Source organism: Patiria miniata, unplaced genomic scaffold, assembly GCF_015706575.1.
Source record: "Patiria miniata isolate m_02_andy unplaced genomic scaffold, ASM1570657v1 HiC_scaffold_4, whole genome shotgun sequence".
NCBI lineage: Eukaryota > Metazoa > Echinodermata > Asteroidea > Valvatida > Asterinidae > Patiria > Patiria miniata.
The window spans coordinates 7,462,902-7,480,485 of NW_024037071.1; the positions used below are offsets into that span (position 1 = coordinate 7,462,902).

Sequence of the window (17,584 nt, forward strand, 5' to 3'; positions counted from 1 at the left end):
TATTGTACGTGGCGCACACTTTCAATGTGATGACGACATAAGTTGAGTATTTAAGAGCCCATGCAATATACTTTTGTTTAATGCAATCTTTGAAAATGCACCTTGGTGTCCCATTTATTTAACCGTATTGTCAATTTTTGTTTTGCCTTTTTTAAGAGTATTTTGGTGCCATTTTAGTTTTCATGCTAATTTGAATTTCCATATTCATGAACAAAATATGTGATTTCATTTCAGGCAGAAACCTCAAAGTTACAGTTATTTCAGCACCAAAAGTTGCTGGATATTTTGCTGTCGTAACTTCTTTTCTTTGGTGATTCGTTGTTGTGTCAGTGCAGGACAGTAAAAACAATGAGCAAACTGTTCTCACAGATGTTTTCAATGAGCAAATTTATGGGTTTACAAATTGAACAGAAAACCCCTAAAACGAACAGCGCTTTATGAAATGACATCACAGCAACATCACTGTAAAAGCATGAGGAATTTTTTTTAATGTTTAAAAAAGTGCACTTTTGAATAAAATTAACCAAAAAGGGATGTCAAATAGATTTATATACATTTAAGAGAAGTAGAAAGTCGCGCATTCATTCAAGCACCTTTGAAGATATTGTAATCCAAATTTCATGTGAACTGATATTTAAGAATCAGTTAAGACAAGATTCTACCCTGATGCTCGCTCCCACAGGCTTTTCGAAAAGAGGATTAAAATGTATATCTGAACAAGAATCTGAATCGTTTAAACCCTGCATTTCAATTGTTTCAGAGTTAAGATACTTGCGATTTTTAATCAGATTAAAGACAATGCATCATTAAAATAGACAAGATACCATGCAGGTTTTTAATTAAACCCGTTAATGCGATTAAGGAAAGAGTAAGTTTTTTTTAATACGACTGACGCAACGATAGTTATCGCGGTCTAGAAATGTTATAAATACGGGGACAATTTTCGGTTGAAGTCATTCTTGTTTTTGGACCTCGTCGAGACAGAGGCTGAACAACAAAGGTGAGTGTCCGATTCTTTGATTCTTTCAACAGTTCCGCCTGTTTTTCAAAGGTGACTCATGCTCTCCGATATCATATAGTTGTGCCGGGGAGATGACACACAAATTCTTCGTGGCACATTCAGTAAAACGAACTATTTTTTTTTTACAGCTTCCCAAAAGCCAGAGAAGGTTTGAGAGATATTTAAATTCAAACTGTGACCATTAGCTTTTGCTGTCAAGCGGTACAAAATATTATAGAAACTTGCCGTTGAATATTTAAATAATATCAATAATTGTATCGAATGATTATCATTTCGCAGCAACCATGCGTGGACTGACTCTGTGTACCCTGGCCGTTCTGGTCGTCGTAGCTAGCGGAGCATTCGCCCCACTCCGCCAGGCCAAGGAGAGAATCGCCGGCCGCTACATCGTCGGCTTGAAGGTCATTTTCATATATTTATTAAACCCCAATCTTCGGGATTACTTTACTTCATATACCATTTGTAGCTTTAGATTTAGCCTGGGTGCTGTGAGAATGTTTAATCTTTGAGGCCTTAGGCTTCGTAAAATTGAAAATTTGTGTCTCTTTGTTGTGAAGATTTTGTAAGGACATGCATTGCAGAGATTGCCTGGTTTTTATCTTTTGCGTTTGGACTTAATTGTGTCACTAATTTTAAAACTATAAATCGGTGATAGCCTCAATCTTGCGTTTGTCGGAAGTGAGGCAGGTATTGCAATCACACTAAACAGATAAAAATCACGACACGTTGCGTAATTTTTAAACTGGCATAGGTTTAATTTGTCACAAGTTTTGATTAATATTAAAATTCCGAGCGTGGTAAATATCACTTACCTAGAAGTGAACATTTTGACAATAATTTATGAAAATTATTGTACAGGATGATGTTGATGTCGATATGATTGCTGAGAGACTTCAGGGCGTCTTCCGCTCCGGCAAGTTCCAGGCCCGCATCTTCAAGCGCATCAGGAACGTCATGAAGGCTCTGACCGTTCAGCTGAACGAGAAGGCTCTGGAAATGGTAAGTTCAACTTGGGAGAAATTACTACCCCCCCCCCCCCATTCTGTGTCCCTTCCTCCGTTTGATGTATAGCTTGCACACCCGTAAATAAGTCCAAGATTGCATACGGCAACCAACTCACTATATTTCGACAGCCCCAGTTTCTTTCAAAATCGAGATTTTTGTGGCCCTTGCACGTAAGGGTTTGTAGCAAGTAAGATCCCAAGGTCTGATCCGGACTTGGCCCTTAAATTTCTTAGAAAATGTGGATGAAATTGGACCGGAAAATCACCCTATTTTGCAATGGAGCGGATAGATCATTTTCAAAATGGCGATGGACTTCAAGACTGCTTTTTAGGGGTGATATTCTTTGGAGAAGGGTTTACAAAATACATTTCCTCGGGTTTTTCTTCAAAAGGTTCGCGGCTTGGACTTTGTTGAATTTGTGGAGGAAGACGGTATCGTCAGGACCCAGGCTCTCGGCTCATGGGGTCTGGACCGTGTCAACCAGAGGGATCTGCCCCTTGATGACAGCTACACTCCATCTGGTAAGATCATATCTGTTTGTGCTGACGTCAATCATAACAACAATAATACTCACAAAATGTTGCTATAGCCTAAACATCGGTGCTCGTTGTGATTTCATTGGAAATTTTCATTACGTATTTTTAGAGAATAAGAAATGTGACTGAAATGAAATTGTAAATAAAATGCATTCCCCGTGCTATTTTTGAGTTTCACCTTGAATTCTTTTGGGTCTAAACTGCTATTTTCCTACGAATAAAGTTAATCATTTTGAATGTGAGACATCGAACCAAAAAATCCACCGATGTTTAGTTATTGAATTATTTCTTCACAAAATTTGAATTATTGGCTGCCAGACAATAATTAGCTCTGGCAGTTTGGGTTCATTTTTGTGCGCGAAATGGAAGCCATTGTTTCAGAGGGTTGAAGACGCCCGATATCGAAATAGAATATTTTTATATTTGTGAGAACAAAACATACAAATTTAAAATTCGTCATGAGAAGAAAAAAAAAATCATTTTTAAGAGCACGGGGTATGCAACCCCAAAAAGAGCTTATGCCATAACCGTCACTTTTTTTTGTAAACAGAGCAACGAAACAAACAGTTTTTCATCTTACTGAAACTTTAAAGTAAGCCTGCCCACTACCAGGACAGACCCATGTTATGCAATGTCATATGAAACGCCCGCATTCAAAATGTGCATAAGAAAACCAAGCTTTGACCATTGAGTATCCCCTAAGGAAAGTTGGATCCTAGTTAAATCATATTGGTAATCGTATGAAATAAAAACAAAAAAAATCACTTCCAAAACGGACACAAAGACTTAATAGTTATAAAAAAATTGTCTTTCCCCCTATCAGCTGATGGCAGCGGTGTCAGCGTGTACATCGTTGATACCGGAGTTGTCCCAACCCACGTTGACTTCAACGGCCGTGCTACTGCCGCTTATGACGCCATTGGTGGAGATGTGAGTACTATGCAAATGATAACTCACTGCCTTTGAAGTTGCCGCCTTGAAGAAAGACACCTTTCAATTCACCGCCCACTACAAGAATTGCTCATGCGCAGTGTGTTGACACGAGAGGTTGCAAAACAACCTCGGTCCTGTGGTGCCGAGCAGTATGCTCCTACTACTTACTCTTTACTGTTAAAAACGAAGATGAAATAAAGTAAGCGCTGGGGACAGGGTTGGTTGTGTAATAACACGTCTAATAACCTATAGGATAATATAATTGTATAATAACCATGGTTATTATGGTTGTATAATAACCTATAGGATGGTCTATCGGAATCATTGTAAGAAGGCACTTTTGGAGGGAAATCAAATAAAAACCCAGACAAGTTTGCCACTTGTGCCCATTTCCAACACAGTTGCGCTGTTGATTTAATGTGAAAATTATGGGAAACATGCGCCAATTAAGGTCCCAATCTTGAAACCTCAAGTTGCAACACTTGCTGTATTATATGACCTATGGCATATAAGACCGATATCCAACGATAGAACTTGAAACAAAAACACAATACCAACCAGAGCTCAGAGAATTTCACGCGAGTCGTCACAAGTAAATCGCAATTCAATCACAAGCCATCCGGCAGTCAAGTAAAAGAAACCTATTCAACTAAATTATGAAATCCGCTTTTCCTTGTGACCTGACTTGTGCCCTGACTTGTGGGTAACTCGATTTTCAAGTCTGCATCTTGTGTAGTACCTTAATTAATCATCGTCTTGATTTGACCAGGGTATTGACTGCAACGGTCACGGAACCCACTGCGCCGGTACCGTCGGCAGTGACACTTACGGTATTGCCAAGAACGCCGACCTCTACGGTGTGCGTGTGCTCAGCTGTCTGGGATCCGGCTCTTTCTCCGGCATCATCGACGGTAAGCTATCATAACCTAGCTCGTTTATCAGGGGAAATTACCAAACTAATCTTATACCTGGCGGACTTTTGGGCGGGAATACAATTTCCAATGTAACAAAACACTCAGTGTCTTGCTATTTGTTGGCACACTATGGGATGAGGGTCCAAAGTCACAAAGTCAAAACGGGAATAGTCCAAACAATTTTTTTTCAGTTGTTGATCCTTTTGACGAACATGCAGACTTTTGTGATGGTTAGCCTTACAATTTAGACTATTCCTGTGTAAAAGAGGCGAAAACTCTCATATCTATTACGAAATTTTCCCATTTGTCGAAATCCACTTAAGATTGACGTTCTTGATCCCCCCAGGTATGGACTGGGTGGCCACTAACGCTCGATTCCCCGCCGTGGCTTCCATGTCTCTCGGTGGTGGTGCCTCCCTCTCCGTCGATCTGGCCGTCAGGAACCTCGTCACTGCCGGTGTCACCGTCTCGGTCGCCTCCGGTAACAGCAACGACGACGCTTGCGATTACTCCCCAGCCAGAGCTCGTGATGTAAGTACTTCACTTTAGTTCGAGCAATGTCTCAATCTCTCTGATATATGGTCAGAAAACAACCAGCACATCGTCGTCCTTTTTTGGCGTCCACACCAAACTTGTTTTTCTTCTTTGGTTGACTGAATTTTCCAGGCCATCTCTGTTGGTGCCACCGACATCAGTGACAGCAGGGCTTCCTTCTCCAACTACGGCGCCTGTGTTGACATCTTCGCCCCCGGTGTGGACATCACCAGTACCTGGACTGGCCGCTCCAACACTGCCACTAGCACCATCAGCGGTACCTCCATGGCTTGCCCCCACGTCTCTGGTAAGACAGCCTTTGTTCTTTACGGCCACATTAGGGTCTTGCTCCTCGAATCTTATTTGTGGTTTAGTTAGGCGCGATCGGTGGATCTGCGCTATCACGAGACCATCGCGCAGAAATGCACTTGCGCGATAGGTCGATCCTGTAGGAAATCTCACACTTCATTTCTCTTTTTCAAAACAATCCTCCAGAGCCATGAATAAGAGAGAAAAGTTGATCGACTAATGTTGGCGCGATCGACCGAGGGCGACACGATCGCCCGATAGCACAGCGCGATCGACCGATCGGGCAGATCCACCGATCGGGCCCAACAGGTTCATTCATTAAAAAAAGGTTCCACAGTGCTCTTGTTACTTTGTTGACGCTTTTAGGCACAACATTGGACCTTTTTATCCACATTTATTTAAGAATTACATAATGGTCAGCCTACTATGCTTCGTGGTGCAGCACCTCGCTCGCGCACTTCGTCCTTTTTATGTACTGCCATTTCTTCCCAAGTCACTTTTGTCTTCAATCTCAGCTCTCAGTCATTCGTTTTTCATTTATATTCGTCATTATTGATCTGGAACCCCTTACCCGAGTGAAGATAATCAGTTGTGGGATAGTTGAGGCAATCCCTGTGCTCCAGACCCTATCTACGAGGGTTGGTTGGGAAGAATGGACGTAGTGATTAATATAATATGGATATCTTTATAAGCACATAGAAGTAAAACATTGCAGGCATGAGAAGGCCTAATACTTATGGTAGTTTACACAAAACTTCGTTACAGATACAATGTACCAACACTTGTCCACATCAAAGACAAGAACAAGGCCGGATTATTTTGAGCAATGATACTCTCAGATTCATCGATCCATTTAGGAAACCACAGTCTCGATACAGTTAGGCCTAAGCCAACCATAACACGTTTCTTATTATTCAAAATGTTCTCATGATTATTCATATCTACAGGTGTTGCTGCCCTTCTCCTGGGCCAGAACCCCAGCTTGACTCCTGATGAGGTTATGGCTCAGCTCCTGGCTGACGCCACCTCCGGCCGAGTCTCCAACAAGGGAGTCCTGTCCCCCAACCTCCTGCTGTACACCAACCTGTAAACGAACACGTTCCGGTTTCATCGGGCCTGGAAACTACATGGTACGCACAACAGTTGAAGTCATTGAGCAAGTTCGATTAGGGAGCGCTGGTTGACTAGTGTACGAGCTGTGACACAACTTACGCTTGCGCATTATAATAGCAAAGAAACCACCCCTGCCAAACGTTGACCAAAACGTCATCACGAAACTTCCTGGTCCTGGTTCCTTGCTGCGCATTATGATGCGCACGGCTATTGGTAACCAGCGATTAGTAGACCTTTAGGCCCTACTGTGCCTAATCGAACGTGCTCAATGTTGATAAGTTTAACTCTCAACTGACATATTCTAAAGAATGGCCAAAAACCCCAGTGATGCCTAATATTCATTACAAAAACGAAAACTGGAGTTCATGGGAGCCAAATTAAGGGCGTGGATGTTTGTCTTAAGAAGAGGTTACTAAAGTGTGATGAAGAAATCATTCGCTTTTATCCAACATCCTTGCAAACAGGGTGCTCTTTCAGGTTAAAGCGCCCTCAAGAGAAAATTTCTACGTTTCAATTTCTGCCCAAAGCCACAATCACGGTCGTGTCCGAAACCAGCGCAACTTTTTCTTTTAATGCCAATGATAATTATGGTTTCGTGAAATGTCAAAAACCACATCTAAAGCAGCCAAACAATGCTTCACGTTAATTTCATTTCTTTTTCATTTTATTCCATGCAGGATTTGATGTTCTTCGCGGCATCAGAAACTCATCGGCGACCATCAAGTCTATGGATCTTAGGGCTCCGTTAATTAATTATTTAAGATATGAATTAGTAATCAATTTGTTGATCAGAGACTGAATGAACCGGTCATTGTGCCCCAAATATTTCCCAGGAAAATCCATGGCTTCCAGGAAAATCTAACTTTTGGCTTTTCAAGGTGAAATGTAAAACATTCCAGTGTTTGTAAGTTACAAGCAATATATTTTGATTGATATTCAAATTTTGAAATAAATAATGTGAAACAAAGGAGTTTTACTGTATGTTGTCCTTACTGGCTTTGAAAGTTGTCTGGAACATAGTGCCATCATTTGACATTATTGTGTGGGATTGTCTATCGGATTTTGCCCTGCTTCCGACCATTTCGTCGCGATTTTTTTCATACTGGCGAACAGGTTGCACCGCGCCTTTTCCATACCGGCGAATGATGTGTACAATATCATTGTATAGATGTTCGCCGGTATGGAAAAGGCGCGGTGCAACCTGTTCGCCAGTTGCCAAAAACGCGACGAATTGACGTTTGTTGTGCTTCCACCATTTCAGTCATGTTCTCTGTATCCAATAACAGTACTGAATAATAATGTTTTTGTGCAAAAAGGAACCAGACTATTTTTCCTTGCAGCCTCTCTTTGGTTACATTGATCTGAATGGGAAAAAAATCAAATGGCTGCAACATGATAATGGTCTATAAGTTGTCTTGTCCATTTTTTTCCCCCGGACGTCTCGAGGACTCAAGTCATTGGCCCGCGTATTTCGTAAATCGACCTTGACAGTTTTTGTTGGTTTCAGCGTGCCAGCCTATACACTGTATATCTCTTCGTATCTGACTGATTGACTGACTGACTGATTGACTGACTCCCCGCAGCTTCGGAATTAGACTTGCTTAAGTCTCAAGAAGGTTTGTGATAGAACTATCCCGTAACATCAGTAAATGGTCATGCACTGCGGAGACCTGAAGTGCCTCTTGCTGTCTTCCTGAACACCCAAAACCAACGATCAGAGCCCCAGCAGGCCTGCGTCGTACCTACCTCTCACAGATCATGGACGACCTTAACGCCATCGGCCTTAAACACGATCAGGCTGTTCGTGCTGCCCAGGATTGGGCTGGATGGCTGAGACGAATCTCAAGCATTGGGAAAACCACTGGTCACAACGTCTCGAGCCGAGTACGGCTAGAGTAGCGTCAACTATGGAGTGAATGGGCTGACGCCTATGCATGAAACCCCCCCCCCCCAGTAAATAGTCAATCTGAATCGATTGAATACAAATTTTGTGTGCTCTTGGACCAGCTCTACTAGGCCTGTCTTTTCTTGTTTCTCGACTCCAGATTGCAAATTGTTCAAATGTGTATCTTTTGATCACTCTCCCAACCTATAACCAATAAGCTGACCAACCAACCAACCCACCCATCTCGATTATTGTATCGAAGTGCATTTCTTTTTGGAGGGGGTGATGGTGTAGGTCCTCTTGTTAGCCCTTCAAATCTAATGCGTACTCCAATATTTCAGAAATTTCACCACCCGGTGAAAGTTGATCATAACATTTGAAAACAGTGAACGAAAACAAGAGCACTGTTGTGGCTCGTGAAAAAAAATAAGCATTATGCGTGCACAAGGTCGCATTGTCGTAATTCTGCGGTGTGGCTTCATGCGGATATTTTTTTAGAAAATATAGTTTAGTTTATTTGCTATAGTGGAGCCGTATTTTAATGACTTGCTATTAAGAGTGCTTTGTACACTAGCTTTATGATGCTTCCACAATTAAGAAAATGAATGCCTCGGTATTGTTTTAATGGAGTAATAAATTTAGTTCAAGGTAAACAATCCAAAACAAAATGACGATGCACTTTGGTAAATTGCCCAAATGGGTTCATAAGGCCAAAAAAAAAAGTATCCGGTTTCTGGTATGGAGCTTGCCCAAAAAGTGGTGCGGCGACGCGGCTTTTTTTTTTTTTTACCTGACTTTTTTGCTTCAAATGTCGGCTGATGACTGCAAATGGTGCCCGACTAAACTTAGTGCAAATGTATGGGAGTCCAGAGAGGCCACATAAAGCTTATTCTCGACCATAACCCAATCTAAAAACACGTTAAAATTGTGCAGCAGCAGGATTCCAGTCAAACCAGTGAGTTTGGAGGTTTTGAGACATCATCTTTCATTGAAAAAAAAACGTTTTCATTTTGCCGACGCGCATGGCTACGGCTACGCGCGCGCATACCAGAAACCGGAGACTTTTTTTTTTGGCCTAATGACGCCATGCGCGACGAATGTTGAGCTAAGAGTCTAGGCGTGTTTTTTTGGAACCCCAGATTTACTCTGGCTTCGGCCTCAGAATTATTCAACGACCTAAACAAATTGAAATACTCTCGACTGTACCCCAATATTATAGGATATGCGGGATCCATTGTTGAGCCAAAATCTCCCAAAAGTAAATGGCCTAAAAGTTCCTGAAATTGACGCCACAAACGAAACCGAAGAATTTAGGAAAATAACTTGGCCTTGGCAGACAGCCACGTACGCACTAATTTGCGTTACGATCTTATCTGCGCATGTCGTAAATATCGGAAACACATTTTTTTAATGACCGATGTACTTTGGTAAATTGCCAATCAAGTTCATGACGCCATGTACGTCGAATGAACGAGTCTTATGAAAGCAGTTACAAGTACATTAACCTGTACAAAGCCTGTTCCGCTGAAAGTGGTCCCTTGTTTCGAGAAAGAGAAACGCAAGGGTGTATTAAACACTGAACCATCAGGCAAAAGGGCCTTTATCACGCTTCCACCATTTTAGTCATGTTCCCTGTATCCAATAACTGAACTGAATGATAATGTTTTTGTGCAAAAAGGAACCAGACTATTTTTCCTTCCAGCCTCGCTTTGGTTACATTGATCTGAATTGGGAAAAATCACATGGCTGCAACATGATAATTGTCTATATTCCGTTGCTATGTTTTTGAAGTCGGTGATGAGGCAGTAGGCCAGTAAGATGTATTATATGTGGCGTCACGTGATACCAAGCGATATTCTCAGTCGATTTCATTGAAAAAAAAAAAAATATGTATAGGCCTGTAAATGCATTCAATTAAATACTTCTACCAATGGCAATAGTTCGTACTGTTTTGGTAACAAGTACGTGTACTCTGTTGGTACTTTATTATACACAAATTGCCAAATAGGTAGGTGCGGGACATCCAGGAGCTTGTTGCAATTGCGTCGTCTAGTTCCCAGACCTATTTACATAATACTCAATGGTCCTTGCGTCTGGAGTGTTGGATGGTAACTTATTGCAACTGGTGAAAATGAGTGTGCCAATGAATATTCACCAGTCGACGTCATCCCGCACATACCTATAAAAAAATATCCACGTCAGTGTTCAGCTATGCAGTGCGTGCAAAGTTTCGTAGATACATGTACTACGGAATAAGACACAGAAGACTGCCATTATTGGAGAAACTCCGCACAAAGCGGACCTGTTCGCGCGTGCGCTTTTCTGTATGGGTTGACAGTTTTTGGTAACCGGAGAAATTCGTGGTTCGAAATACATGCACGTTCACAAAATAATTACTTTTGTTAATACAGACTGACATTGCTGTGTTCAGCGTTATTGCCCGCCGAAATATTGCAGATGCACTTCAGCAAGACAGGGAGGACTGCGCTCTAAAACCACGCACAATTCGAACTTTCTTGGTTCTTAATATTGGAACTCTCTCTTGTCCAGAAGATGTACATTGCCGCAGCTCTAAGCATCTGCTCGGCCGTTGTCCTAGCGACGTGGGCGTCGGAGACCTGCCACTCGGAAGCTGGATGTTGCCCACGAGGCTGGGAGCCCTGGGGAGGTTCGTGTTATCTCATCATAAAGTCGGGTAACTGGGACGATGCCTGGTCCGCTTGCCTCGCCATGGGCGGCGTCATGGCCGCTCCACGCTCACAGGAAGAAAATAACTTCGTGGCGGACAAGGCACACGGAATGACTGGCATCCACTGGTTGTGGGTTGCCTGTACGAATACGAGAGGCACATGGAGATGTGGAGGGCAAGATATGGGAGGATTCGTCAATTGGCGACCAGGTCAACCCAGTGGTGGTGTCCGTGAACAACACTGTGCTGCTTTGACTTCCTGGGCCTACGACAACTACGGGAAGTGGCATGGCGTACGGTGTAATAATATGTACAGGCGGACCGCTGCTGCGTGCGTTCGTCGCCCAAGCCAACCCCGTCAGTTCTGCCTCTTCACCGGCCGTGACGGACGGCCCGTCGAATCTCGGTGCCTGCACGGTCACGTCGTCCGGGAGTACCCCCTTGCCAGCGCCACCGTCGGCCTCTGCGGCAGGGCCTGCTACAACGACCCACGGTGTTTCTCCTTCAACATCAAAAAGTACCACAACGGGGAGACGATCTGTCAGTTGAACAATGCCACTAGTTCTGATGACCCGGTCAAGTTCCAAGACTCGGGCAGTGCCTGCACCTACTTTGAAATCTAGTCCGTCAATTAAGTCTAGAAATCTAGGCTGCTTTTTTGCAAGATGAGGACTCAACGTCTATGCTATTGTGTACTTTTTTGACATTCAGAAAAACTTTTTTTTTTACCAGATGGACAAATTTAAAGGGAATGTACAACATTTGCTTTTGCTGCAATTTTCATAAATAAATGGATTTGGAGGATTAGAATGTTATAGAAAATATTGTTACACTGACTTGTTTCACGTTTTGGGTTCGTAGATGCTGGAAAAACCAAGAAAACCAATCATATTATTGTAGTCTGGTTCCCTGACCCCACTTAAGATAAAACGGACAAATTTATAGACTTTGGGGAATTGTAAGATCAGAGAATCAGTCTAGCAGGGTTTTAGTCTTCACAGGTGTGTAATCAATTGCAAAGAAAATGCAGACGAACTAAATATAAAAAAGTAGGAGCACTTAAAAAAAAAAAAGGCCAGTTTTCTCCAACGCTGGTCGGCCGACCAGCGTTGGAAAAATACAGTTTTTCTTGAAAACGTCAGCACACCAGGAGCCACAACTTTACAGGATGCTTTAGACTGTCATTCCCTAACAATCCAGTAAGATATTTCGTGATAATTTGATCATTTCGTTTTTTGATGTTTGCAAATGTTGTATCTTCCCTTTAAGGCAGGCATAATAAAGGTAATCTCTTGAAATATATTATTTCAATATCACTGGCATTAGCCAGAATTTGAAGAAAAAAAATTGTTTGGAAGCCCCTTGGCATTTTTGGCAAGAACCAAGCTTATCTCAAAATCTGAAAATGGGCATTCAGCAGATAACGCAAAAACTCAGTCACAAATTTGTTTTGGATTTAGGTTATGTATTTATAATAATTTATTTATCAAACTTATTTTTAAAGTCTGAAGCCTGATGTTGACGTACAAAAACGTTTCAAGCCTGGAGCGGCCCGGTCTTGGCATGGGCCGTATACCAAATAAAATGGGGCTCCTTTACAAACACAAACCCAACCAAGAAAAGCCTGAAGAACGTGCACTGCATGCAACGCATGAACACCCGATAATATTTTTAATGCCATCTTATATATGTGCCTAGATTGCCCCCGTACACGTTGCCCCTAAACGTTATCTTCTTGCTTTGCTCACCTTGAACAACAAATTGCCTATAATAATGCTTTAATTTTTTTTAACTTGGCTGAAGTACAAGTTCAAATTGTATTGGATTTAATAACTAACGTGCATTTTGTGTCTTAATGAAAAACCAATGTAGCACATTGTTTCAGAAGCTAAACCGAAGCAAGGAACTGAAAACGTTTAGACATCAACTACATGTGTGGAAAGTAAACATCCTAGAAAACGTTTTCATTGTACAAAATATCTGGAAATTTTGCAACTGTTGTTGACATTGTTTGACAGGGGTTCCAATTTTGGATTACGAACAAGATGGACTGATTGAAAGTAAACAAACAAAAACATTGTTTTAATCATAATTTCATAGCCTGGTATAATATTAGCCGTGTGGACGTTTGAGCCGCAACACTAATTCCTGTTATCAGAAACGATTATCAACAAGAAGTGTGACCCGACTGTAAATAGCAAGATATCAAAGGGTCCATGTAAGGAAATTTTGTAGGAAACACATTTTGTGCAACCTTCTACTCCTCTTAAATGTATCAAAACTATATTTGACTTCCCATTTTGGTGAATTTTTAATGACGTGCATTCTTTAAACATTTAAAAATGTTCATGCTTTTCCACAACTGAGGTCATCGTTGCTGTGATGTCATTTCAGGAAGACACTGTTCAGTTTAGTGGTTTTTATTCAAAACGTGAACCCAAAATGTGCTCGTTGAAAACGTTTGTGAGAAAGGGTTGCTCATTGGCTGACGGCATCATGTTGGTTGCTCAAAAAAATAGACCAACTGGCGGAAACTCGTCAATAAATGCCTCGTTTCTAGATCCAAAAAGCGCCGTTTGGGGGGGGGGGGCTCGCATATCATATTGAGATATTTACTTACACACAACAGATCACCAAAGAAAAGAAAACTGACGACAGCAAAATATAAAAAAATCGAACATCTTTTTGGGCTGGAAATAGCTGTGACATTGACGGTTCTGCCCGGAATGAGATCACAGTGTCGCTCATGAATATGGCAGTTCGCATTAACATATAACAACCAACAAAAAATACCCTTTAAATACAAAGGTGCATTTTCAAGGATTGTTATATATAAATATACATTGCATGGGCCCTTTATATACTTAATTGAAAGAAGAATAACGTTGATGTAATTTTAAAAGGTTTCGTACATTAATTTCTGCACTTCAGGAGAGACAAGTTTGAAACGAAAGGACGGTGCACATGGCGTTGAGCATGGGCATGGAACGCGTTGTGGCTTGCACATTGCTTCGGGATAGTGAGAACTGGTAACGAACTGTAATTGCAAGACGGAGGAAGAGCAAAACTGCTTGTAAATACACTTAGATTATTAATGTTAATTGTAACATCTTAATGAGGAGTTGAATATTTGTATACTTTATGATAATTTAAACTTAATAAGTTCACGCTTACAAAACAGAGCAAATGACGACAACTGTCGGATTTCTTGACTTCTTTTACAAACTCTGGGGAAAAACTTTGTAATTTTCTTTGTTAAAGGCTGAATGAACAATGTACTATCGGGTGATGAAAATGCATGGCAATACGCAGCAAACTTTTTTTCAGAAAATGTTTGGAATCATCTTAAAAATCTTAGAAATACTAGGACAAGACTGGATATTTCAACACTGAGCGTCGAAGGTATTGTTGGGGAGAGGTTGATGAAGATTTGGGGGTGTTGTAACAATAAAATAGCTCCTGTCATTATTACTGAATGTTTGCTGGTTGAACTCAAAAGAACGATTTCACAATTCTCTCCGACCACACCAGCGCAGATTTGCCGCCCGTCTTACACCCGGTACGTCCCGCCATTCGCGCAAGGATTGTCCTCGCAATCCTGCTCCTTTTCTGTGTATACGAAAAAAAGAACTTACTTATGCCAAATAAAAAAATAAATATGTTTAGCGTTCCCGCCGGCTAAGAAGGCTAGCTAGCTTGGTTAAGAAGGCTAGCTAGCAACAGGATACACATGCACGTCAATAAATGCCTCCTTTCATGGCCGTTTTGGGGGTTTGCGGGCGCACACATTGAGGTATTTATCGCTGGCGTGCGGGACAAGAAACAACACCAGATAATAACGACCAAGATTACAGAGAACCAGGTCTAGTTCGCAGTGCTTTCAAAACGGACATCGGTAAGTTCATTTGTAATTAAGCATATAAAATGATTGACGTTGCATAAACTCCACTTAAGGCCAAATTTAAACAAATTTAGCGTCCCCGCCCGCTTCCGTTTTGGAGGCCGCTTAATTTTTTTTAAACGAAACAATGACAAATTTTAAACAGTGACGTCATTTTGGCCTCTTTGTTTATTGCATCTAGCCCATATAAAGCTGGTATGTCATTTCCTGAGTCCAAGTGACGGCCATTTAAAAAAAAAGCTGGCGGCCCTCTTGAAAAGTAGCCCGGTCGGGCGGCCATTTTGGAGGGGGAAAAAGGGCCCCCTCCTTCCTTTTTTATCAAAAAGGCAGGACGCTAAACATTTTTTTTATTTGGCCTAACTTGCTTTTGGCAAATGTTATTAAAGTACGGAAACATTTATGAACTAAGCCTGCAGGAGAACACTTGAGAGTATATAGACTACTGAAGACGAAATAGGAATCCATTTGTTTTTTCTTATTATGTCCTGGATACCCATGGGCTTTGACCTCCCCCACCCACATTTTTTAAAGTGGAGGATATCATATCGTTTGTCACCCCACTTTTTTCGTCACCGAATAACAATTGTAGCTGACATTTCATTCTTCGGCTCAGAATAGCTGATTCAATGACTCCAAACTCAAGAATGATGTTAAATGGTGATCTTTCGCTCAAAAAAAAACATGGTTAGGTCCCTGTAGTGGTCAAAAAGTGCCTTAAATCGCACCACAGAGCGTCTAGAATCCAAACATTGGCCCCGTTGCCCCCCATGGATCCGTCCTTGGGCTTTTTGCACACCGCATATATGTAGAGAGACCTTTTTTTTATCGCGAGAGGGGGCACTGTTGCTTTTGATGGCCAGCTCAGTGACCATTTAATTCGCGTGAGGAGGAGCACTATTATTTTGAGGCCAGTTTTTCATGAGAGGGGCACAATTTTAATGTTGCGAGCGAGGCACTAATAAAATTGTGCTTTCGAGGGGCAGTTTTCCAACTCGAAAAGTTATCGCGAGATGCAATATTATTTTTGAGAAGGGTATGGCGTGTCAAACGTTGCAATATTCAATATTTTGCAGTATATATGTTGGATGTTCAATATGAGTTTGTTATCTTTTACATTTATGTGCGATGTTCAATATAAGTGTGCGATGTTTTTCATTATTTGCGCGATGTTTAATATATTTGTGCGATGTTTTACAATATATGTTCGATGTTCAATATATGTGTGCGATGTTTTACATTTATATGCGATTTTCAATTTATATGTGCGATGTTTTTGACGATATATATGTGCGATGTTTTCAATATTATGTTCAATTTTTTGCATTAAATGTGCGATGTTTTTCGAAACAATTGTGTGTGTTGTTTTACAATATATTTGCGATATTCTCAAATATGTGAGCAATGTTTTACACATATGTTTGAAATTTGGAGCTATTTGTATTCGATGTTTCATCGGTATGTTTGCATTCGATCTTTTGCAATATATGCATTTGATGTTTCCCTTTTCATTCGATGTTTCGTTAAGAGTCAAAGTCTGGTTACTAGACCGCAAAAGTCTGACTATTTTGCCTAAAGTCAGTGTATGAGACGTCAGGGGATCGCGTAAAGTGATTAGAGCCAGACCTAAACGGTAAAAACCGGAATGGTGGGTAATTCTATAAGCATACGCAATGCGTTCATCATTGTTTGGGCAGTACCCCCAGGTGTGCCTGTACATCATCTATGCATTGAGGAGTGCATGACACATGGTCTGAGCATGGAGCAAGGTTAATCCCTTACATCTGAAATTTTTCGGAAACATCTGATATTGCCCAATTTCGCTAAAATATGCAATGTTCACCCCTTACAATTTGAAATGTTTCATAAACATCTAACCCCATACAATCTGCAATTTTCCAGAAACATCTGATTTTTCCCGATTTTGCTAAAAAAATGCAAGGTTAACCCCTTACAATTTGATTTTTTTTCATAAACATCTAATTTCGCCAATTTTACATCTGGAATTTTTCAGAAGCATCTGATTTTGCCCAATTTTAGTAAAATATGCACCAAATTTGGCTAAAAAAGGAGGTTAATCCCTTACAATTTTAGATTTTTCATACAAATCTGATTTTGCAAAATTTTACTAAATATACAAGGTACACCTCTTACAATTTAAAATTTTTCATAAACATTTCTTTTTGCCCAATTTTGCTAGTAATACAAGGTTAAGCCCTAACAATCTGCAATTTTCCAGAATCATCTGATTGTGTCCTATTTTGCTAAAAAAATGCAAGGTTAACCCCTTACAATTTGAATTTTTTCATAAACATCTAATTTTTCCAAATCTTATTCAAAAAGAAAGTTAACCCCTTACAGTCTGAAATTTTCCAGAAACATCTGATTTTGCCCAATTTTGCTAAAAGTGCAAGGTAAACCCCTTTCAATCTGCAATTTTCCAGAAACATCTGATTTTGCCCTATTTTGCTAAAAAATGCAAGTTAACCCCTTACAATTTGAGATTTTTTATTCACATCTTATTTTGCCAAATGTCACTAAAAAAGCAAGGATAATCCCTTACATCTGAAATTTTCCAGAAACATCTGATTTTGCCCAATTTTGCTAAAATGCAAGGTTAACCCCTTACAATTTGAAATTTTTCATCAACATCTAATTTTTACCAAATTTCACTAAAGAAAAACAATAAGGTTAATTCCGTACATCGGATTTTTTTTCAGAAACATCTGATTTTGCAAAAACATTTA

The 17,584-nt window shown here is 40.7% G+C and overlaps 2 protein-coding genes across 2 annotated transcripts; both read left to right on the plus strand.

Moving 5' to 3' along the window:
- Positions 1 to 914: 914 nt before the first annotated feature.
- LOC119740142 (aqualysin-1-like) lies at positions 915 to 7,123 on the plus strand. Its single transcript, XM_038215351.1, has 10 exons — positions 915 to 1,000; positions 1,301 to 1,422; positions 1,880 to 2,020; positions 2,418 to 2,547; positions 3,386 to 3,492; positions 4,265 to 4,406; positions 4,756 to 4,940; positions 5,076 to 5,250; positions 6,200 to 6,382; positions 7,043 to 7,123. Exons 2-9 carry the CDS (start codon positions 1,306 to 1,308, stop codon positions 6,340 to 6,342), a joined length of 1,140 nt encoding a protein of 379 aa, XP_038071279.1. The 5' UTR covers positions 915 to 1,000; positions 1,301 to 1,305; the 3' UTR covers positions 6,343 to 6,382; positions 7,043 to 7,123.
- A 3,415-nt stretch (positions 7,124 to 10,538) lies between these two features.
- Positions 10,539 to 11,646, plus strand: LOC119740178 (perlucin-like protein). The gene has a single exon (XM_038215395.1). The coding sequence runs from the start codon at positions 10,804 to 10,806 to the stop codon at positions 11,560 to 11,562; it is 759 nt and encodes a 252-aa protein (XP_038071323.1). The 5' UTR covers positions 10,539 to 10,803; the 3' UTR covers positions 11,563 to 11,646.
- The last annotated feature ends 5,938 nt before the right edge of the window (positions 11,647 to 17,584 follow it).

What these genes read in the sequence shown, in the direction of transcription:
- LOC119740142 (XM_038215351.1), top strand. Translation starts at nt 1,306, where the DNA reads ATGCGTGGACTGACTCTGTGTACCCTGGCCGTTCTGGTCGTCGTAGCT. An exon ending in ATGACGCCATTGGTGGAGAT is followed by an intron (nt 3,493 to 4,264) that starts GTGAGTACTATG and finishes TGATTTGACCAG; the next exon opens with GGTATTGACTGCAACGGTCA. An exon ending in TTTCTCCGGCATCATCGACG is followed by an intron (nt 4,407 to 4,755) that starts GTAAGCTATCAT and finishes TGATCCCCCCAG; the next exon opens with GTATGGACTGGGTGGCCACT.
- LOC119740178 (XM_038215395.1), top strand. Translation starts at nt 10,804, where the DNA reads ATGTACATTGCCGCAGCTCTAAGCATCTGCTCGGCCGTTGTCCTAGCG.